Below are 23,011 nucleotides of genomic sequence, written 5' to 3' on the forward strand. Positions count from 1 at the left end.
AAAAAAAAAAAAAAAAAAAGAATGTTATTGGGCCGGGCGCGGTGGCTCATGCCTGTAATCCTAGCACTCTGGGAGGCCGAGGAGGGCGGATTGCTTGAGGTCAGGAGTTCAAAACCAGCCTGAGCAAGAGCGAGACCCTGTCTCTACTATAAATAGGAAGAAATTAATTGGCCAAGTAAAACATACAGAAAAAATTAGCCGGGCATGGTGGCACATGCCTGTAGTCCCAGCTACTTGGGAGGCTGAGGCAGGAGGATTGCTTGAGCCCAGGAGTTTGAGGTTGCTGTGAGCTAGGCTGACGCCATGGCATTCACTCTAGCCAGGGCAACAGAGTGAGACTCTGTCTCAAAAAAAAAGAATGTTATTGGCCGGGCACGGTGGCTCACGCCTGTAATCCTAGCACTCTGGGAGGCCGAGGTGGGCGGATTGCTTGAGGTCAGGAGTTTGAAACCAGCCTGAGCAAGAGCGAGACACCCCCCCCCCCCGTCTCTACTATAAATAAAAAGAAATTAATTGGCCAACTAATACATATATAGAAAAAATTAGCCGGGCATGGTGGCACATGCCTGTAGTCCCAGCTACTTGGGAGGCTGAGGCAGGAGGATTGCTTGAGCCCAGGAGTTTGAGGTTGCTGTAAGCTAGGCTGACGCCACGGCACTCACTCTAGTCTGGGCAACAAAGTGAGACTTTGTCTCAAAAAAAAAAAGAATGTTATTAATAAATAGATGGAAGCATACCTCCAGACTTTTGGTCACAGACTTAAGAATGTTGTATATACACATAGCTGCCCTGGAAGGATTCCCAAAGGGCAAGAGTGTTTTCCATGATCTAGCATGTTAATAGGGGAAACCATCGGCTCCAGGGACCTCAGGATTGGGGAGCAGCAGGTCACTTTTATTGAGTAGGCAACATAGACACCATACCAAGAGCCTATGAAAATTTTTGACTGCTGAGAAAAAGGTTTTTTACTGGCTCAAAGCATGAAAAGGAAGTCCTAAAAAAGGAAGCAGATATTAAGTTATGCGATTATAGAATGTAACTTATATCACCTACATTAAATTTAGTATTCAAAAGACTTTTAACATATTTGGAAATTTCTAGGTTAGCTTTTTTCCACTCTTTGGAAATATTTAAGTTTGCATGACAGTTACTCCTGTTCTGCTGAAAATATTCCTAAAAGTGTCCCTAATAAAAGGTAATTTAAACTAAATGTTTATCCTTTCAAAACCTTTATTATTCTAAAAGCCAGATTTCTGGCTCGATAACATTGCCTGTAATCCAAGCAGGTTTGAAAACAGTTTTTGTTTTTGTTTTTGTTTTTATTATCTGAATAGTCAAATTGGTTTCATGTCCCTTAATAATATTGAGGAGTTTATTGGAAAAGCCAAAAAAGCAAGTCACTGAAATTCTGTAAGGCAACACAATCTATAGGCTGTTAGTTTTCTGTTTCTCTATTATATTTAGGGATTCTCACTCACCTATCCACCCAGTGTAACATAGAAATGTTTCCCCTTTCCCCCACATATATTTTTGACCCACTTTATCCCTTTGTTCTATTTTTTGTCCTTTTATTTTATTCATTTATTTATTTTTGGGGGACAGAGTCTCACTCTGTTGCCCGGGCTAGAGTGCTGTGGTGTCAGCGTAGCTCACAGCAACCTCAAAACTCCTGGGCTCAAGTGATCCTCCTGCCTCAGCCTCCCAAGTAGCTGGGACTACAGGCATGCGCCACCATGCCCGGATAATTTTTTATATATATTTTTAGTTGGCCAATTAATTTCTTTCTATTTTTAGTAGAGACAGGGTCTCCCTCTTGCTCAGGCTGGTCTGAAACTCCTGACCTTGAGCGATCCTACCACCCCTGCCTCCCAGAGTGAGTGCTAGGATTACAGGCGTGAGCCACCATGCCTGGTCTACTTTTCATCCTCTTAAAAGTATGTGCTCATCTTTTTTTAAATTGGGTTTTCTTCTTTTATTTCCCTAATAACGAACTAGACCATATTCTTTTTTTTTTTTTTTTTTTTTTACAAATCAGAGCATCAGTTCATTAATTACAATGAAAAATCCGATTTTCTTGGAGATCTGTACATTCTCTTCTTGCATGCAAATCACCTTGAATGAAATACAGCATTATGATATATGAGGGTCTGTGCTAGGCATTGGATAGATAATGATGGACAGGACAGATTCCTTGGAGTTTGTATTTGCTGGACCCACTTTCAAATCTGGATGATTGCTTAGTGAACATCAGATACACATAAGAGGAGTTGGTTGTGGATTTCAGCTCTTTGATCCATTCAGGCATATTGCCTCCATCTCAATAATGGGACTTGTCTGCCCTTGAATGGGTCAGGTTGATATAAACATCATGACATCTCCTTGCCTGGTCAAGGCTGGATGCATCCATTTATTCATTCTTTTCCCCCACCCCTAATTTTTTTGTGTGTGATGGGGTCTTGCTCTGTCACCCTGGCTAGAGTGCAGTGGCATTATCATAGCTCACTGCAACCTCAAACTCCTAGGTTCAAGAGATCTTTCTGTGTAGCTGGGAGTACAGGTGTATACCACCATGCCTGGCTAATTTTTCTATGTTTTATAGAGATGGGGTCTTGCTCAGACTGGTCTTGAACTCCTGGCCTCAAGCAATTCTCCCGCCTTGGCCTCCCAAAATGCTAGGATTATAGGCATAAGCCACCTCAAGGCCAAGAATTTTTTTTGACACCATAACATTTGATTGCTTACTCATGTCCCAGTCCACTGTCAATGGGAGGAGGTACAGATCCACTTAGTCATTCAGGGACCCAGCCTCCCTCCATCCTGGAATCCCATGGTCATCAGTATTGGTCTCCCAAGTTGCCACAGAAGGGAAAAAGAGATTGGGGATCATGCATGGATATCACTGTGGTCCAGGCCTAGAACTGGAATATATCACTTCTACTCTGTAACTACCTTTGTGACTTGGCCAGAACTAAGTCATTTGGCTTCAGTGCAAAGGAGCTGGGAACTATATAGTCTTGCTGTGTGCCTAAAAAGAAAATCAAATGGGTTTAGTGAACAAAATTGACTAGTTCTGCCACAGTTTGCCCTTCTGCCCACCAAATATCTATTTTTATTGTTTCTCCCACATACAGAAAATACTCACCCCTTTCCCCAGGGAGACAACTCAAGTCCCATTATTTATTCAGCCATTGTATCCAGCTCAAAGTCCAGAGTCTCCAGGTGATATGTGATTGTCCTCATCAGGTTTGTGTGTGGCTTCATTGGGCCAGTAATCTAGGAACCAGAACCCCCTTCTCCCAAGTATTTAGAAAATAAATAAACCCAAACGTATTTCTTTATTGTTAAGCAATTTGCCTCATTTCTCTCACTCCCTGACATTTATGATGTCCACGATTCTTGTCAGCCTTGGCTTATCAGTCTGCCTAGTTCCGGTTTCCTCATGGCTCTGTGCTTTCTCTTTGTTCCTTGACTCTGGAATAACTGGCAGATGTCCTGGAGAACATGATGGAGCCACCACAGCGAGACTCTAGCGCACCGGGAAGGTTCCACGTAGGCAGTGCAGAGTCCATGCTACATGTCCGGCCTGGTGGATACACGCCCCAGAGAGCACTGATTAACCCCTTTGCTCCTTCTCGAATGCCCATGAAGCTCACGTCCAACAGAAGGCGCTGGATGCACACTTTTCCTGTGGGTAAGTTGGTTGCTCAGGAAAGAGCCTTGGACTAGGAGTTCCTAGCCTGGTCTTCGGCACTCATCATCCATGTGTTTTTGGTCTAGTATTTCAACTTCCAGTAAGAGGGGGATACCATGTCCACTTTGGCTATTCCAGGGGTTCTTGTGAACAGGCTTTGTAACTAACTAGCTGTGTAAACCCAAGGGCTTGTTTTTTTCTATTTGAAAGGGACTGCTTTGGCGTGTGCTTTCTTTGTTGAGACTGATGTCCCTTAGTCTCATCATTGCCTCTGTTCTAAATCCTCTCTGGCTATTGATATGGCTGTCTTGGTTACACAGTTATTACTTTGTTTTCTCTTAGGAGTCTCTGACAACTGAAAAGAAAATTTTTTTTCCACAGTCACTATTTTTCCTAGCCCATCTTTTTTTTTTTGAGACAGAGTCTCACTCTGTTGCCCCCGTGAGAGTACAGTGGTGTAATCATAGCTCACTGCAATCTCAAACTCCTGGGCTCAAGCGATCCTCCTGCCTCAGCCTCCCAGGCAGGCAGCTGGGACTACAGGAACGTACCACAACACCTGGCTAAGTTTTCTATTTTTTGTAGAGATGGGGTCTTGCTCTTGCTCAGGCTTGTCTCGAATTCCTGACCTCAAATTATCCTCCTATGTTGGCTTCCCAGAGTGCTAGGATTACAGGCGTGAGCCACCACTCCCAACCCTAGCCCATCCATTTTGATCTGTGATCTATCCTCAAGAGGATGACCGTAAGGTTTTATAAAGCTGCATCTAAAATTAAACTTCAGCTTAATGGGCACTTACTGCTGGGCTGGGAAGGAACAGATGCATTAAGCTCCAGGTTTGGTTTTTTTTTTTTTTTCATGGAAACCATCCTGCTGAATGCCTAGAAATTCTAGTTATTTTCTTTTGTACTTATTTTTAGTGTTTAAAGGTTAAATTAGTGAGAAATCAGTCTGAGTCATGGCTGTGATTGGGGGTCACTCCCAAACCCCTTTTCACCCTCTTACCTGTGCTGTAATTCATCACACTGCTTATTTCTTTCTGGTATCTTTTCCTCTCCACTGGCTACCTTTGGAATCTCTTAAGAGAGCTTTTGGTACTTCTTCCATGACCTTCAGCTCTTCTTGCATCTGTGCTTTTCTTTCTCCTACCCTTCACACACACTTTACTGAAAAAATATTCTTCAGACATGGCTTACTGTGTTTCTTCCTCCTGCCAACCTGGCCTTCTGATAGCTAAGGCCTTCCTTTGCTGGGCTTCCCAACCTCTCTCCTCATTCCCATCCTCAGAGGCTGTTATCTTTCTCAATAATCTTGTGGTCTCCTGCACACCTTTTGCCTCTTTCACATTTGGGATTTCACAAATATAATTTCTCCTACCCAGTTGCCCTCTCCTCCTCTTGTTAATGTTGTTTAACATTTAGCTCTAAAGCTTCTCTAGGAATATTTCTTCAGTAGGCTTGACTAATTCTAATTTATCTCTTACTCTGTCTTCTTTGCACTTAAGCATTTTCTGCTTCTTAGAGTCATAGCTGTTATTTTCTTTAGTATTAACAGAGTCATTTGGTGTTTCTTTCTTTTTTTTTGAGACAGTCTGGCTCTGTTGCCCAGGCTAGAGTGCCGTGGCGTCAGCCTAGCTCACAGCAACCTCAAACTCCTGGGCTCTAGCAATCCTTCTGCCTCAGCCTCCTGAGTAGCTGGGACTGCAGGCATGTGCCACCATGCCCAGCTAATTTTTATATATATATATATATATATTTTAGTTGTCCAGCTAATTTCTTTCTGTTTTTAGTAGAGATGGGATCTTGCTCTTGCTCAGGCTGGTCTTGAACTCCTGACCTTGAGTGATCTACCTGCCTTGGTCTCCCAGAGTGCCAGGATTACAGGCGTGAGCCACTGTGCCCAGCCCATTTGGTGTTTCACTTATGTTTCCTTCTCATGGAGTTTATGTTAACCCTCCTGGGAATGGATCTTGCCTCCCATACTAGTATATTTCTCTGTGGTGTCTCAGTTGGTGTGCATGAAACAGGCTTCTAAAATATTCTTAATAGTCTGGACAGGATGATAAACATGAGGTCCCACAGTATGATGGGTCCAGCTTGGGAAGAGGAGGTGTTCTCTCTGGAAGCTACCTTGTATAATGTTCGTGTGTGGTGTGTTCTTCTTTCAATCTCTCCACCACTATCCTAGCAGCTAGAAAAATGGACAGTTGCAGTTAAGTGCACAGCGCAGCTGTCAGGTGGGAATGATGCTCAGTGGTTCTTTGTCTGGGTAGGACCATCCGGAGAGGCCATCCAGATCCATCACCAGACCCGGCAGAATATGGCGGAGCTGCAAGGCAGTGGGCAGAGGGACCCGACTCACTCCTCTGCAGAGCTGCTGGAGTTAGCATATCATGAAGCTGCTGGAAGGTGAGGATGTGCACAGGTCTCCAGAAGGTAACTTGAGAACACTTTTCAGCACCCAGGACAATGTGCATAACAGATGGCTGACAAAACATGTTTATAAGACTTAAAAAGACAATATGACATCAGGACCTTCCTTTGTCAGGCAATGTCATTCCCTTCACGGGGCAAAGTACAAAGCAGACAAGCTGACATTTTTGCTTGAGATGTTACCCAGGCCCTGCTTTAGGTTTATCTTGAATCCAAAACATGCTTTGTAAACCTCAAACATGGGTTTTTCTACACCTCAGTCAAGGATGAAAACAAAAGAGAAAATGCTTTGGGTTTGGAGTGCTGAGACAGGTGATTCATGCTATGTGTTTTGGGCAGCCTCTCTATGACTTTGGTCATTTTGATCATTGAGAAATTCCACTGTTGAGTTTAGAAGAAGTTAATGCTAAAAGCAGTGGAAATCAAGGCCTGTGTTTATGGAAACAACTCTTTTTGAACCAGAGCTGTGAATGCGTTACAAGATATCTAAAGAGAGGCAGTATGGAATAAAGTCATTTAAGCCTTCAGAAGCATGAGCCTGGGTTACACCTAGACTCATTGTTCCTGTGTTGCTCGAGGAAACACTTTGCAAAGAGCCATCTTTAGCCCCTCTTTCAGTCACCTTGACATCCCTTGAGATGGGTAAGGGGTCTGGTGGGGCAGGACTCTCTTTACCAGAGCAACTCTGGTATATCTACTCAAGCATCTCACATCCATCCTAGTTTGTAAGTGGAGGCATGGGACAGAGAGGGCAGGTGGTCTAGCATGGTGGTGGAAAAGTAGCCAGGTACAAGGGCAGGAGGAACAGGCCACAGGAGGCCAGAGCTGGCACACAAACCAGGCACTGTGGCCTGGTGGCTTGTGATATGAGTCCTAGTGGTTGCCAGCCTGAGTGGCTGAATATTCAGGCCAGTTTTTGATGAAACCCCTCCAGGATACAAGGTGAGCAGGAAAAAGAGGTGGATGATGTGCATTAAGCCAGGTGGCTGGGCTCTGTTCTCTGCAGGCACAGCACTTCCCGCCAGCCTGGTGACGGCATGTCCTTCTTGAACTTGGGTGGAACAGAAGAGCTTTCTGCCAGCCTGCTTAGCAACAGTGGTGCAGGTAACCAATCCAAGAGGTAACGGAGTTGGGTGCTTAGAGCAGGCTCACTTCTAGGGATGACACGAGAGCCATTAAAGCAGGGCCATATCTATTTTGGGATTCTTTCAGCCACAATTTTGGGTGACCTATTTAGAAACAGTGCTATTTAATGCATGGAATTATAAATGGGCTGCACATTACATTTTTAGTCGAGAACGTACTGGTCAAGCCACATTTATCATCTTTTGTCAGGGAGTCATGATTGAGGGCTGCTTAGGAGCTTGGTGTTGAGGGCAACACCAGGGCCAGAGCAGGAGTGGTCTCTTGCTCTAGAGGAGCTTTCAGTTGTTGGGGCTGGGGAAGTGAACCCACCTCACTAGAAACAGGCAGGAGAAACCCAGAGGGGAGCACTGGCTCCAGTTATGAGATCAGAAAAGAGAAAGGTGGCATAGTTGCTTAGAGAAGTGAGCATGTACCTCAGAATTTGGTTAGGTAGAGGGTTAGAAGGTGAGGATTCCAAGTGGAGAGGGGAAGGAGAAAAGTATGAATTTTATTTTATGCTTTCCAGAAGCACTTTTATATCTTTTATTTCATCCTATCATCCCGGTAGGGCATAAGTTATTAAATATATTTTACACATAGACAATTTAATGCCCAGAGATACAGAGATATTAAACTAATTTCTCAAACCAGTAGCCAGGTATCCTCACCCAAACTGCTGTCCTCCTTTGATGACGTTATTTAGAGTGCCTTTAAAGGGAGGTATAGGGGAACATGAGTTTCGATAGGTGAGGGCAGATTTTGTAGAGCCTTAGAGGACAAAACGAACGTGAAAAACATTAAAACTTAAGAAAAAATAATGGGGCTGCTAGTTCATGCCTTAGTGTTTCTATAAGCTAACTTACTTTTCTAAAACTTAACTTAAGGAAGGTATAGTGAAAGTGAAGTTGTATAAAATTGGTAATGATGTTTTCCTTCATTCATTGGTAGGTTCATCCAACAGTATTCCTAGAGGCCTATGGCTAAGGCTTGGAAACTGGGTTGACAGTAAGAGAATCCCTAAATGATTATAATTTTATTTCTTCATTCATTTATTTTGTTTTTTATTTTTATTTTTTGGTCAACCTAATTATCACTATTCATTCCTTTTTAATGAGAAAACACACTGAATAACAATTTGGGGGTTGGGAGGTCAAAGCAGGAGGATCATTTGAGCCCAGGAGTTCGAAACCAGTCTGAGTAACATAGCAAGACCCCCCTCTCTACAAAAAGTAAAAAAAATTAGCTGGGTGTGGTGTTGTGTACCTATAGTCCTAGCTACTAAGGAAGCTGAGGCAGGGAGATTGCTGGAGCCCAGGAGTTTGAGGTTACTGTGAGCTATGATGATGCCACTGCACTCTAGCCTGGGTGACAGAGTGAGACCCTGTCTCAAAAAAAAGACAGAAAACCCCACAAAACTATATATGTATGTAGAGAGAGAGAGATGAGAAGAGACTTTGTGAACCTGCACTCTTGGTGCTGAAAATGTTACCTGGTTGCTAGACTACTTTAAAGTGCCTTCGGAAGGATATAGAGGCAGTGTTTCTATTGCTTTCTTGAACCAAGGAGCCACTTTTTAGGAACCCAGAGTTTGAGCTTTCCAGGCTGTCTGGGGTAGAGTTGCACCAAGGAAGGCTGCTCTGGAGCTCATTGGACTATACCTTGAACTAGTTTCATTGGTGACCTGAAGGAGAGGAAGTTACAAGTTCAGATGGGAGCAGCACCAGGATCTGCCCAGGATAGTCCTGGAGTTGTTCTGGACCTGGGGTAGCTCAGGCAGACCAGATGATACCCCAGAAAATGAGTCTTTTGGAATTTTAAAGATCTACTTTTCGTAAAAGAGTAAGATTTCAAAGAATCTTTATTTGGGGATGGTTGGAGAAGATCCTCAGATGATCCCGTCATGCAGTCCTTGTGGCTGAGGGTTCCCTGGTGCACATACATTGGAAAAGCATTTGCTGCAACCTGGATCGCCAGCTCAGTCTTCTTCTTGGGCTCTGTAGTGATAGATCTGTCTACCTGATGGATTTCTCCACTTGGATGACCAAGTGCCTCACCCTTAATGTGTTGACAGCTGAACACATGTCTTGCTGTTCCCCAACCCATGATTCCACTTCTGTTCCTTTCTTCTGACTTTGGCTCCTCGTGTCCATTTTCACTGCTTTTGTTCAGATCCCTGTTGTTTCTGGCCACTATTATTGCAGTAGCTTTCTAAGTGCTTTTCTTGCTGTTTTATCTCCTCTGAATCATCTTCCATATTGTCAGGGATGAGATATTTCCAGATGCAGATCTGATCAGCCACTCCTTCTCACATATAAACCCTCAGTGTTTCTTCCTGGCTTGCAATCCTCATCATCACCTGGCTCCTACCTATGTTTGTGTCTTCACCTGCCTCCACTTCCCCATGGTACTGCATATGGAAGAAGCGCAGGCTTCTTAGGACATGAGTCCTGACTCCAACTCTAATGAATAGTGAGGTTCTCAGACCAGTTACCTAACCAACCTCTGCTGTCTCAGTTTCTTCAGCTATGAGGAAGATTGTTGTGAATGTCAAATGTGATAATCCGCGTAAGTGCTTAGGACGGTCCTGGGCATGCATGGTGAGCGCTCAGTAAACAAGAGCTATTTTTGTTATTAGTGTTATATGAGCATATTTTACACTCTGGGTCCTCAGAAGAATTATGTCCTCATCCTCCTTTGCATAGATCACCCCCTCTGTATAGAATATGCTTTTTTCCTTTCTTCAACCCTGATTCTTCTTGGCAAGCATTAACTCAGTCTTTAGGATTCAGCTCCAACAACACCTCCTCTTGAACCCTGCCTGGTGGTTCCCTCTCCTCCCCGTGCCCTCCCAGGAGATGTCAGGCGTGTTTCCACATAGCTCCATGTGGGTAACCCAATTGTACCACTTGGCACATCTTTATCCCACTGTTTGTTTCCATGTCTGTCTCCCCACTAGACTAAAATAACTTATTTTTATTTTTCTTCTCCCTATAGTGCACATTTATTGTTTATTAACACATTTATTAACAAATGAATTTATACTTCCAAGACCAAGCAGCCATATGTGAGAAGTGTTGAACAACCCCCAAAATGATCGTTTAATAGGTATGCAAGTGTTCAATTACATGCATATGTTTATCTTCTTATGGAAAATTTGGGCTCCTTATGTTGTTTTTCTAGTCAAGGCAGTATAGTTAAGTGAGATCATTCTTTCCCTTGCCCAGTGCCCTTATGACCTGCAGCATGTGTTTTCAAAGGAGCCAGGCATCATCAGTAAGTGGTCTATAGCCACATGGGAATTGAACTTTCATCTTTGACCCTCTGCTACCTGATTAATTATGTTAATGAGCCACAGAAATAAATTAGATTAAATCATTTTAGTTTTTATCACCATATGCAATAACCAATTCATGTCAGATCTATCTTTAGGATATATCCAGAATATTAACTCCACCATTGCTAGCCTGGTTCAAGGTACCAGGCTTTTGCCTGTATACAGTAGCCTGCTAACTGATATGGTCTTCCTTCCTTGCCATATTGTTCATTTTCAACAAAGCAATCCAGAGTGACCCTTCTAAAATAGATGTTAGATCATGAAACTTCTCTGCACAGATTCTTCCAAGGGCTTTCTGACTCACTTGGAGTCAAAGCCAAGGCACTATGGTAGCCGACAGACCCCTCATGTCATATGGCCTCTTCTTACTGTCAGACCTTGTTTCCTGCTTCCCCCTCTCACTTCACTGTAGTGGTTGCCCGGATAGATCAGACACACCCCAAAATTCAAGTCCTTACTCTTGTTCTCCCTTCTTCTGTGCTCTTATTCCAGAGAGCCTCATGGCTAAGATCCATATGTCTGAGTTGCATTTCTAGAGCTTAAAACAGTTCCTGTCACATGTCAGGTAGTTGAATGAATGCTAAAAGCCTTCTGATGTTAGCTTTCTCTCTGCTGAAGAATGATTTAATTTTTCCTCTAATGCTTTTCTTTCTTACAACCTTGTTGAATCCTTGCTGGATTCCTTTTTTCAAAGATTTGGCCAGTCTTTAACCTTGCTTGGTTTTGAAGTGACTTTCCTTTTAAGCCATCTTCAGTCTTCACGAAATATGGTTTGCTTTCTTGAAACTCACGAAACTCTTACTCATTCCAAAAATGTTTAGTGAACTCTAGGCACTGTGCTAAGGCCTGAGAAGAAACAAAAACTATTAAGGCACTGACTCTCCCAACCTCAGGGAGCTCTGGCTCCTCATTCACTTGGGATTTTATTTGAAGCAGTTCCCCTGTGGGGTAACAATAATGAAAGGAAAGCCCCCTCACTGGGAGTTGGACTGTGTGAGTGGTTCCAGTAATAAAAGTGTGGCTTGAACATGTGATCTCTGCTAAATTAGGAGATGCTCAATGAGGGAGTGTGCTGTGATGAAAACAACCAGGATCAAAGTCCCAGCCCTGCTCCTCACTGGTCTTTAGAATTGAGCCTTCAATCTTTGCTGAGCCTCAGGTTCTTCATCTGTGTATTGGGCATAAAGATCCTCACCTTCTTACCTGCCTACCTGACAGAATTGTTGTCAGGGTCAAAAGTAGGTTGGTTTGTTAATGGCAAGGTTACCACATTGAGTCTTTGTTTTCGGACAAGGCAGTTCTAAACACACAAACAGTTAACATTTCATTCATTAAAAAAACATAAAAGAATATCCTGTAATAACCTCCCCCCCTCCAAAAAGAAAACCATAAAATAACCAGGAAAACCTTATCTGTGACCCCACCTTCACCTCCCTGGGGCTGGTTGGTTTGCACCATCTGTAGGCACTCAAGCATGACTCAGATTTTCCACTGCATTTGAGCATGATTCTTATGTGAGTCATGATTCACAGGAGTCGCGTCTCTGTGGGTTTCCCTCCTGGCCCTGTAGAGTTTCATTTGGAGCATTCATTGTTGGGGGCCTCAGAGCTGCACTCTTCCCTTGTTTCTCACCGTGCTGACCAGCAGGGCCCAGGCAGATAGTTTTTATCCCTCTGTTTCTGTAGCTGGAGACCAGTTTAGAAGAACTTGTTAGTAAGTGTTTTTTGCTTTATTAGAGGTAGATCATTTTGAAAAAGAAAATAAGTAGATGCCATATTTTCTTTCTCTTTAATGTTGGGACTCAAAATCTGCAAACTCGGTGTTTGTGTTCAATATTAGGTGCATGGGGCAGATTTGGCCTGAGAGCTAAAATAAAAATAAATCATAGCACACTAAGGCTGGAAGGAAGAACCTCTGAGTCATTGACCAAGGCCAGGTTAGGTTTTTTATGGGTAAGTGCCACCTCTGTGGCCCAGAGAGGAAAAACCACTTGCCCCAGCCACAGGCTTCTAGATGGCAGCCTGGGACCAGCCTCAGAGGATCCATGCTAAGTACCCTTTTTGGCCTTGAGGTTTACAATTAGAGAACATGTTCACACTTCTCAATTCTGAACGGATGTCAAAAGAGACAGAACTGAGATGACTCTTGTCAGCATTGGCTCCCGAGTTGTGTGTCTGTCTTTGAACTTTGAGAGTGAGACTTCATTCCCAAATGTTGGGTTGGAGCAGAGCTAACTGACCATGCAGTCTGACCTCCATCGTTGCAAGTTGGCGAGGCTCTTCATATGTCAATAGCAAGTCTACTCCACTAAAAATAAGGGCTCAAAGGCAAAGCCAGGGCAAAAGGCAGTGCGTTCTTGGATTTGGACTACAAGGAAGCTGTAAGTAGCTTCCCAGAAGCCCTTAAAATATTTATTTCTTTAAATTGCTTTTTCCTTAAAATTCTGTGCACACTTGCATGTGTTTCCATTAGAGATGGCACAGACCTACTTTTGGCTTAGGACCCCATGCTGCTCTGTAAGTTAAATTATTTCTTCATTCGGGTAAGAATTTCAGTTGCTTCATAGACCAAGTCTGGGTTGGATTTTCTTAAGAACAGCAATAAAATAATAGGTGATCAGATGATCAAACTTAGCATCCTACCATGGGAGGTGATGTATTTGATATTGCTCAGAATGTTTTGCAAATGCCAGTTTTTTTATTGCTTTCATATGAGTTCTCATGCTGAATAAGAAAATTCATCTCATTGGTTCTTTATAATCAGTCAGGCTTTATGTTTGCATAAAAATGGATATTGTCAGCCAAGATTGTTTTTTGAGAAACTTTAGCTCCAAATGGCTTTTGGCTATTGACAAGAAACAGATAACATTTCAACAGCTAAAAACTGGTGCCCCAGATGGATAGTCAAGAAATAGAGCATCTGTAAAGTTGAGCAGAAAGAATCTAAATGCAGTTACCACCTACTTACTGTGAGATCTTCAGCAAGTTACTTAACTTTTCTGACCCTCAGTTTCTTGATCTATGGGAAAGGATCCTTCCTACTTCACATCTACCTCCTGGTGTGAATCTGAATGAAATGAAATACTTTATTTGTCTGACTTAAATTGTATCTTCTATTGTGATCATTAATAATTTAAAAAAATCTGCTCCAGGCAGTTCCAAAAAAGTTCTGAAATTCTTTTGGCCAAGAAACATCATCTTTTTAAACTTAAAAAAAAATTACTTATTTTAAAATTTATTTCCAATAAAATTCACTCTTTTTAGTGTACAGTTCTATGAGTTTTGACAAATGCACAGAACCACATACCTACCAAAGAACACATCAAGATGGGAAACATTCCCATTACCCCCCATAATTCTCTTTTGCTGTCCTTTTGTACTCAACCTCACCCCTCTCCCTGGAAACCACTGACCCTTTAGTTTTGCCTTTCCCAGCATGTCGTGTACATGGTGCCATACAGGGTGTGGTCTTTTGAGTCTTTCACTCAGCATATTGCATTTGAGATTCATCCAAGTTATTGCATGTATCTGTAGTTCATTACTTTCTATTACTGAGTAGTATTCCATTGTATGGACATACTGCAGTTTGTTTATCCTCTCACCAGATGAAAGACAAAACCTATTTCCAGGTTTTGGTGACTATGAATAACGTTTCTATTAACATTTACATAATTTTGTAGTAACAAAGTTTTTTATGAAATTAAATTTTCACTTGTGTACGTTTCTAGGAGTGTGATGGCTGGGTCAAATGTACCATGTTTTCCAAAGCGATGTATCAGTTTGCATTCCTACCAGCAATGTATAAGGGTTTCATTTGCTGCACAGCCTTGTCAACACTTGGTATGATCAGTCATTTAGATAGGCATGCAGAGGTATCTCACTGTGCTTTATATTTCCTATTTCCCTAATGATTAATGATGCTGAGCATCTTTTTATGTACTTAGCTGCCTTTTGTGTATGATGTTTGATGAAGTGTCTTTGAATCCTTTGTCTATTTTCTCATCATCTTGTTTGTTCTTTTGTGCTTGAGTTTTGAGAGTCTTCTGGATTCTGGATACAAGTCTTTTGCCAGATGTGTGATTTGCAAGTGCTTTCTCCCAGGTCATAGCTTGTTTATTCAAAGGTTTCATGAGGAATTTATAAATATTTGTTCTTGTTATAAAAGATTCAAATGATGCAAAAGTATTTAGAGTAAAAAGTATAAGTTCTTTATTGCCTCCTACCTCCTTCTCCAGCTGTCTTCTTGGAGACAGCCACTATTGACAGTTTATTGAGGATCTTTCCAATTCTTTTTATATCATAATTTTCTAGTAAATATACGTTTTGAAGGGACACTTACATACTGATAGGTCTGTTACTTTACAGTCAACACGTTGCATTTCAGAGAATTTTCCTGTTTTTCCTTTCAGCCTAGTTATAGGTAAAATCATTTTTCTTGTAAAGTAGTGACTTTTGATGTTATATGACAGAGTCCAGAAAGCCATGGTTTGGGGAAGAAAATTCTAGAAGATAAGGATGGCTAATGAGTGGACTTAATTTAAGTAGGTTATTTTATATTTGCTCAAGATTGCTCTAATTAGTTGAAATGACTTTGCAATGTCACTATTTTCTTAAAATAAGTGATGAGTTACTTATAGGGGGGGGTGGGGATTTCTTTTGGCAAAGAATAGTATTGATAATCTTAGGTTTAAGTTCTGGCTCCTTTCCAAATTTTATTCTATTTTTTATTTTTTGAGACAAAGTCTTGCTCTGTTGCCTAGGCTACAGTGGCATCATCATAGCTCACCGTAGCCTCAAACTCCTGGGCTCAAGCCTCAGCCTCCCGAGTAGCTAAGACTACAAGTACACACCACTATGCCCAGCTAATTAAAAAAAAATGTTTTTGTAGAGACTGGGTCTCACTGTTGCCCACGCTGGTCTCCAACTCCTGGCCTCAAGCAGTCCTCCAGCCTTGGCCTCCCAAAGTGCTCACTTCCAAATTTTAGATTGATCATTTTTCCTTGATTGATTCTTCCATGCTGCTGGAAATACTCAGCACAGAATTTTCACTTGGCTCACATTTTTATTTTTAGCTACAATTTTGGCCTTTTTCATCCATAAAAGGTTGACTCGTCTGCAGAATAAGCCTTATTAAGAAAAGCTATTTTTGTCTTTCCATAGGTATGAATCCTAGGACCCAGAATAAGGATTCTCTAGAAGACAATGTTTCTACCTCTCCAGAACCAAGTAAGAGGGGGCAGCTGACAGGGGAAGTAGGAGTGAGGGGGAGGGAGTGTGGGGTGATCAGAGCATGAGGAAGCAAGAGGAAGCCCTGTAGGAAGGGGGTGGTCTGGAAGTCCACACATCTGTGGGGTACGGAAAGGTGTTGTGGTGAAAGAGGACTCTTTGGACTCTCTGGAAAGTGAAAGGAGTGAGGCTGAATGAAATGTGATTCAGGGACACACAGGAAGGATAACAAATTTCCCGCAATGTTCTTGTGCCAGTAGCCAGCTGGTCTTAGTCTTTAAATGCCTTATGATGTCTCTGGGGAAAAAGTTGGAAAGAAGTAATAGGCCATTACTGGAACCATTTACAGACCTATAGTTGAAAATATTTGGCTGGTTTGCATTCATTTGGATCATCCTTCTCTATTTAAGTAGCTATGCAATATCTAAATATCTACAGTAACAAAATAGCACAAAAAATCCTACCACGTGATAAACTTTATTTTATGTAGCAGTGATCAGTGGATATAAGTCACTGTGTCTTTTTGTCCCCTCTTACAATTAACTTAATAATCCTTTCACTATTTCTTCAGGTCTCTCCTATTAGTCATTTGTAATAGTGATATCAAGCACATTACTATATCCTGGTTTGAATAGTCATTTCTTACTGGTGACCATTGGATAGGTTCCTATTTTTTAGTGATAACATATAATGCAGGTGTAATGCATGGTGCAGTGGGTGTATTTTTTTCTTTTTTCTTTCGGTTCATGTCCTTAGATTATATTCCCCAAGGTATGACTGGCAGATTGATTATTTTCCAGAAAGCTGCCAACCATGAATAGATGATCCTATTTCTCTATAGCCCCAGCACTAGATTTTGTTACCTGTGTTCATCATTGTTATTTTAGTGCTTCTGAGGTGGAACTTCCTGAAAGGCCTACTTTTCAGGACCAGAAGATACCAGAGTTAGAAAAGAGGCTGCATTCTTTTCCCAGGGACAGAACATCATTAAACTTAGAATCAGGAATCTTTCTTATCATGGGATTTTGGACTAATCATTTAAATCCTTTGTTTCTTGCTGTGTGCCCAGCAGAAAACATTTCTACATGGTTTTTATAATCCTGAGGGTCAGTAAGATAGGGAGGGCCCGAGTGATCTAAGAGGGCATGAAGAAGCAGTCCTCTGTTTCTGGCTTCCTCAGTGGGGCTTTGATCACATATCTACTTTCTTTTTTTTTTTTCCTTTATTTATTTATTATTATTTTTTATTTCAGCATATTATGGGGGTACAGCTTTTAAGGTTTCAATAAATGCCCATTTCCCCCTCCTCCCGTATCTACTTTCTGTTCCTAGTTCTAACCAGGAAATAGGAATAATCTCACCCCCTTGTCTGCCATATAGGGAAATTGAGGTGATTAATTAGGCTATTCTAGGCTGTGTTTGAATTCCTCTGAAGTATTAATGAGTTAACAAGACCTGTGTAGACCATGGAGTTAGGCCCATTGCAGGTTAAATCATCTTTGTCAAGTCAGTAGTGCTACATGGGGCATCTTCCTGCTGTGACTAAGCTCCCAAGCTTGCTTCTTCACTGACATGAGGCCAATGTGAGGGCTGATGAGGCAACAGGGGCTACGCCACATTGTAAGCCGCATTGTAAGCCGTCTAGCACTGTACAAATATAAGGTGTGTGAGTATCCTGCTCAGGGCTCAAAGGCAAAGGCATAGAGTTTCTGCTTCATATTACGCCCTCTTAGAGATTTAAAAAAATAATCTTCACTTAAAGAGATAACTGCTCTAATACTTTAACTTAATAATTCTCAACTGGGGAGGATTTCACTCCCCAGGGGACATGTGTCAATGTCTGCAGACATTTCTGGTTTTCAGAACCAAGGGATGCCAGTGGCATGCATTTGAGTAGAGTCCAGTGATGCTGCTCAACCTCCTGCAATGCCCAGGACAGCACCCCCAATGCCCCAACAAAGATTTGCCCGGTTCAAAATGTCCATAGTTGCTGAAGTTGAGAAACCTTGCTTTAACTGAGGAGCAGGCAATTCCAGACAGACCCTTGTGGTCAGGCCCACCTTGCTGATTACAGCTTTCATTTCTGGATTATTAAACTCTGTCTTTTAAAGTCCTGGCCTCATAACATTCCCAGACATCCTCATTTGATTTTTTCTCCTACCCTTTTGGATCTGTTACTTATTTTTGTGATTCTGAAAGTATTCCTTATTTCTGCTACTGTATGCTGTTTGCTCCCAAATCAGGCTGAGCTCTCCTCCTTTCCCCACCCAGCCACTCTGCAGTCCTTGGGAGAGGCTCGGGCTTGAGCCTTTCATCTGCTCTTGAAATGTTGATTTGCTTCGATGTGTAACTCTGCCTGCCCTGCAGTAACTTCACCGGCATTGCGGCTGTAGCTCATGATCAGCAGAAAATGAAAAGTATCAGCTGTGAATCCCATTTGCATGATGGGATTGGATAAGCATGTGCACTGCGTTGTCTAACAAACTCTGTTTCTCTCTTTCTCTTTCTCTCCTACCCCCTTTTCCTCTTCTCCCTCCCTATCCTGACAATTTGATCACCTTTTGCCATGAATTTTCCCCACCCTTCCTTTCCTTTCTTACCCCGCCCCACATTCCAAACCTGCCATGGTGACCACTCGTACCTTTTTCCACTGTTACACGAGGCAGTTCTGACGCTGTCTGCTCCCCCTGTAGTGCCAGGCTTCTGTTGCACAGTTGGAGTGGACTGGAAGTCTCTCACTACTCCGGCGTGCCTCCCCCTCACCACCGACTACTTCCCTGACCGCCAGGGCCTGCAGAACGACTACACAGAGGGCTGTTATGATCTCCTCCCAGAAGCAGATATCGACAGGTCAGTGTCAGAGAAAAAGACACTCTGCTTGATTTATGAGGTTTCCAGATATATCCCAACATATGCATCAGAACACTGAATTTTCAAACCTGTGTCCTCCTTTTATATTTGGGAAATGGTATGATGTAAGAACTGTTAATTCCTTTAGAGTTCTATTGACATTAACAATTTCTCCTCATGGATGGTTCTATGGTTCTCATATTTTCTAATGCAGTTGTTTTTGGCACACTAAATCTGATCTCCTTTTCTGAGATTACTCATTTTACTCAGTTGGGCATTGAATTACCTGCCTTCTTTTTCCTCCTCTTTGAACTGATCGATTCTCCTAAAACTGGTTTACAGATGGTTAGTTTTATGAACTGCCATGGAATGGTTATCAGGGATAAAACCAAGCAGAGGATGGGACTGTGTACTCTGCCTCACTGCCCAGGCCAAGCATCCATGTGATCAACCGTGTTTTTCCAGGAGGGATGAGGAAGGCGTACAGATGACGGCCCAGCAGGTGTTTGAAGAGTTCATTTGCCAGCGTCTCATGCAGGGCTACCAAATCATTGTGCAGCCCAAGGCACAGAAACCCAACCCTGCTGTCCCGCCTCCACTGAGCAGTAGCCCACTCTATAGCCGAGGTGAGTTTTTCTCCTTGGACTCATATTTTTCTTTTTTACTAAATTTGTGGGAATAGATTTTCAAGATGGTGGGGAGTAGATAAATTCAGGAGTAATTGTTTTCAATGCAAAATTTTTCCTTCCAAATTTTATTTTACATGAGGAATAAAGTCTCCGTTAGGTGCGGATTTATCTTGAATACTCTCTTTAAATTATAACTCTTGGCCGGGCACGGTGGCTCACACCTGTAATCCTAGCACTCTGGGAGGCTAAGGCAGGCAGATCGCTCGAGATCAGGAGTTCAAAACCAGCCTGAGCAAGAGCGAGACCCCGTGTCTACTAAAAATAGAAAGAAATTAATTGTCCAACTAAGGCCGGGCACGGTGGCTCACGCCTGTAATCCTAGCTCTCTGGGAGGCCGAGGCGGGCGGATTGCTCGAGGAGTTCGAAACCAGCCTGAGCAAGAGCGAGACCCCGTCTCTACTATAAATAGAAAGAAATTAATTGGCCAAATAATATACATAGAAAAAATTAGCCGGGCATGGTGGCCCATGCCTGTAGTCCCAGCCACTTGGGAGGCTGAGGCAGAAGGATTGCTTGAGCCCAGGAGTTTGAGGTTGCTGTGAGCTAGGCTGACGCCACGGTACTCACTCTAGCCTAGGCAACAAAGCGAGACTCTGTCTCAAAAAAAAAAAAAAAAAAAAAAAAAATTGTCCAACTAAAAATATATAGAAAAAATCAGCCGGGCATGGTGGCACATGCCTGTAGTCCCAGCTACTCAGGAGGCTGAGGCGGGAGGATCGCTTGAGCCTGGGAATTTGAGGTTGCTGTGAGCTAGGCTGACACCATGGCACTGTAGCCCAGGCAACAGAGTGAAACTCTGTCTCAAAGCAAAAAAAAAATTACAACTCTCCTTTAAGGAAGAGGATGTGACCAAGTTTGGGAATGGTGCAGGCTGGCTTGAACAACACCCAGGAGCAGCAGGCATCTGAGCCAATACTGAGCTGTCAAAAGTATACAGTGAATATTCTAACCCCAGAAAACTGCATTTAATTGTTAGTAGCACAGTCCCCGGTACACGGCAGGTTCTCAGGTGTTACCTAAACCTGAAGTTTATACTTGTTCTCTTTTTTTTTTTCCTATTCTGGGTTCGTCTTTCTCTTATTTATCACTGAAGTTTAGTGACTTGAATCAAGAATGGGTCATCTATGAGTGGCAGAAGCTAATAAGTGACAAAATTGGTGACGCTAATTGAATTAGAGCAAGGCTGTGGAGCACGCTTCTAAAATATGTCTAACAGAAAGAATTAAGTGTTGGAGCCTAGAATTAGCAGGACTCACTTCCTGGAACAATCAGTGAGCTATCTTAGTCTTCTGCTTCCTCATTACTGCTAATGAAACCCCCTGCACTCCCTTAATCACCTAGTTCTAAACCCCACATCATCTTTGGCTCCACGAAACCTCCTCTGGCCAGAGGGCCAGACAAGTATGGACCTGTTAGAGGGAGTTCAGTGGTCATCCAGGCCAGGCCCTGTTGTTGGCAGATGAAACTTTGGACTCCCTCTGGATTTTCTTTGAAACCACCTTCTGACTTTTATCGCATGTTGCCTTCTGTTTATATTCCAGACTCTACTGAATATTAACCTTTTCAAGTGCCAGAACTATTTCTAGTTCATCTTTTTATCCTCTACAATGGAAACCTTGGTGCCTGGCACACTACAATATGGATCAGGACAACAAATATATGAATCATTCATTCACTCATTTATTTAACAATATCTTTGAAGCTTCTACTCTGGGAAGGGATTTATAGCCCAGTGGGGAAAAATAACAGTCAAAGTATGAAATATAATTACATGTTGTGATATGCACTGTGAGAGAAAAGTCAAGGGGCTGTGAGGATATTTAATACATGGCCTGATCTGGCCTGAAGGGTTAGGAATGGCTTCCTCGAGGAAGTGATGTTTGAGCTTAGACCTGAAGTACGTGCGGAGGTTATTAGAAGTAGGTTGGGAGTGGAGAGTGGGAAGAGAAAGAAGAGTATGTGAGGGAGGCTGAGGGATTGGTTTGTGCAAAGGCCCTTGCAGCAGGAGACATTGTGATACTTTTAGGGACCAAAAAGAAGGCTAGTGTGATGGAGCACAAGGAGTGAGCCAGAGATGCAGCCAGAGATATCAAGAGACCTCATAGGACTATGTGAAGGATTTTGTTCTTTATCCCAAGAACAGTGGAATGAATTCTCATTTAGTGTAACTGGACCTATCTAGTCTGCCCACTTGCTTTTCTCTCGAATGGCTGGTCGATGACCCTATAATAATTCCTCTAGTGTCCAGTTCTGTTCCTGGCTGATTCATGAGCCTCCTGTGATGGCTAGCTGGCCAGAGGCTACTTGCCTGACTATTATTTTTCTTTTTTAATAAGTTTAATCTCTCTCATTTCTATAGTAACAGAAATGGTACAGTTGTTGTTTAATTACTGGCAAAGTTGCCATCATAACCAAACCTGTGCTGCTCATTCATCACAGATTTATTGAATAGTGAATGTGAGCCAGGCCCTGTTATGGCAGGGAATAGAACAGCATTGGCCCTGCCCTCGGGGTTCACAGTCCACTGGGCGAGACAGATGTTAAACTAGTAAACCACAATTATATATTTGATCATAGATTGTGAAGAATACTGTGCAGGATAAAAACAGAGATAACTTGGGTGTACCAAACTTAGAATAGGATATCAGGGTACCATACTAAATGTTTGTGAATATTATCCTATGACAGTATCTTCCTGACAGCCAGCAGGGTATTTGTTGTGTAAATTAAGGAATGTTGGGATGGGGGCATGCTCTCTTTCTAGTTGCAGAAAGCAAGACTCAGAGAGATTTGCTGCCCGAGATCACACAGCTGGCAAATGAAAGAGCTGGGGTTTAGCCTGGAATCCCATGAGTCAAAGCCTCACCTCTTTCTTATATGCATCTGGCATGCTGCTCCCTTAGCATCATCTGGGAAATTTCCACATTCACAGTAAAAGTTCTTTGAGCCTTTGTCCTCCTGACCACTCCCATGCTGCCTAGCACTGTGTGACTATCTCTCAGCTGAACCAAAGGGCTGCATTTCATTTGTAGACCAAAGAAATTTTGGTTTGGCTCAGTTCTTCCAGGCACAATTATTATTCTCTTGAATACTTGTTATTTTCTTGATTCATCATTATTTTCCTCTTTCCTATGTTCAACTAATATTTTTTGAATACCTGAAGCTGGATGTAATGGCTCATGCCTGTAATCCCAGCAACTCAGGAGGCTGAGGTGGGAGGATCTCTTGAAGCCAGGAGTTTAAGACTAGCCTGGGCAACGTAGTGAGATCTTATCTCTAAAAAAATTTTTTAAATTAGCTGGGTGTGGTGGTGCATGCCTGTAGTCTCAGCTACTGGGGAGGCTGAGGCTGGAGGATCTGCTTGAGCCCTGGAGTTCGAGGCTGCAGTGAGTTATGATGTACTCCAGCCTGGGTGACAGAACAAGGCCCTGTCTCAAAAAAAACCCCACAAAAAACAAACTAAACAGTAGTTCTGTTCCTCCTGGAACTTTTAGTTTATAAGGATATGAGAGAGACACACAGAAGGAGCTACATACAAGGTAGAATTTAGACTGCTGGTGGGATCTGACAGCTTTCTGGAGAAAGTGGCGTTTGATACTGACTTTAAGTGATCCATAGGATTTCAATGGTGAGAAGGCAGAAGAAGCAACCCAAGCAAATGTTTCG

At 42.5% G+C, this 23,011-nt stretch overlaps 1 protein-coding gene across 11 annotated transcripts in view; it reads left to right on the forward strand.

Annotated features, from left to right (window-relative positions):
* DEPDC5 (DEP domain containing 5, GATOR1 subcomplex subunit) overlaps positions 1–23,011 on the forward strand; it is a 125,968-nt gene that overhangs the window by 47,299 nt on the left and 55,658 nt on the right. For 2 of the 11 annotated variants that reach the window (XM_075996714.1, XM_075996717.1), the window contains exons 22-28: positions 3,488–3,691; positions 5,964–6,099; positions 7,130–7,227; positions 8,197–8,253; positions 15,742–15,807; positions 18,473–18,656; positions 19,122–19,282. In XM_075996714.1, the coding sequence (XP_075852829.1) occupies positions 3,488–3,691; positions 5,964–6,099; positions 7,130–7,227; positions 8,197–8,253; positions 15,742–15,807; positions 18,473–18,656; positions 19,122–19,282 (906 nt within the window). The remainder of the gene's footprint in view (positions 1–3,487; positions 3,692–5,963; positions 6,100–7,129; positions 7,228–8,196; positions 8,254–15,741; positions 15,808–18,472; positions 18,657–19,121; positions 19,283–23,011) is intronic. The other 9 variants (XM_075996715.1, XM_075996719.1, XM_075996716.1 and 6 more) reach the window with 5 other exon arrangements.

This window comes from Microcebus murinus, chromosome 22, assembly GCF_040939455.1.
Source record: "Microcebus murinus isolate Inina chromosome 22, M.murinus_Inina_mat1.0, whole genome shotgun sequence".
Lineage (NCBI taxonomy): Eukaryota > Metazoa > Chordata > Mammalia > Primates > Cheirogaleidae > Microcebus > Microcebus murinus.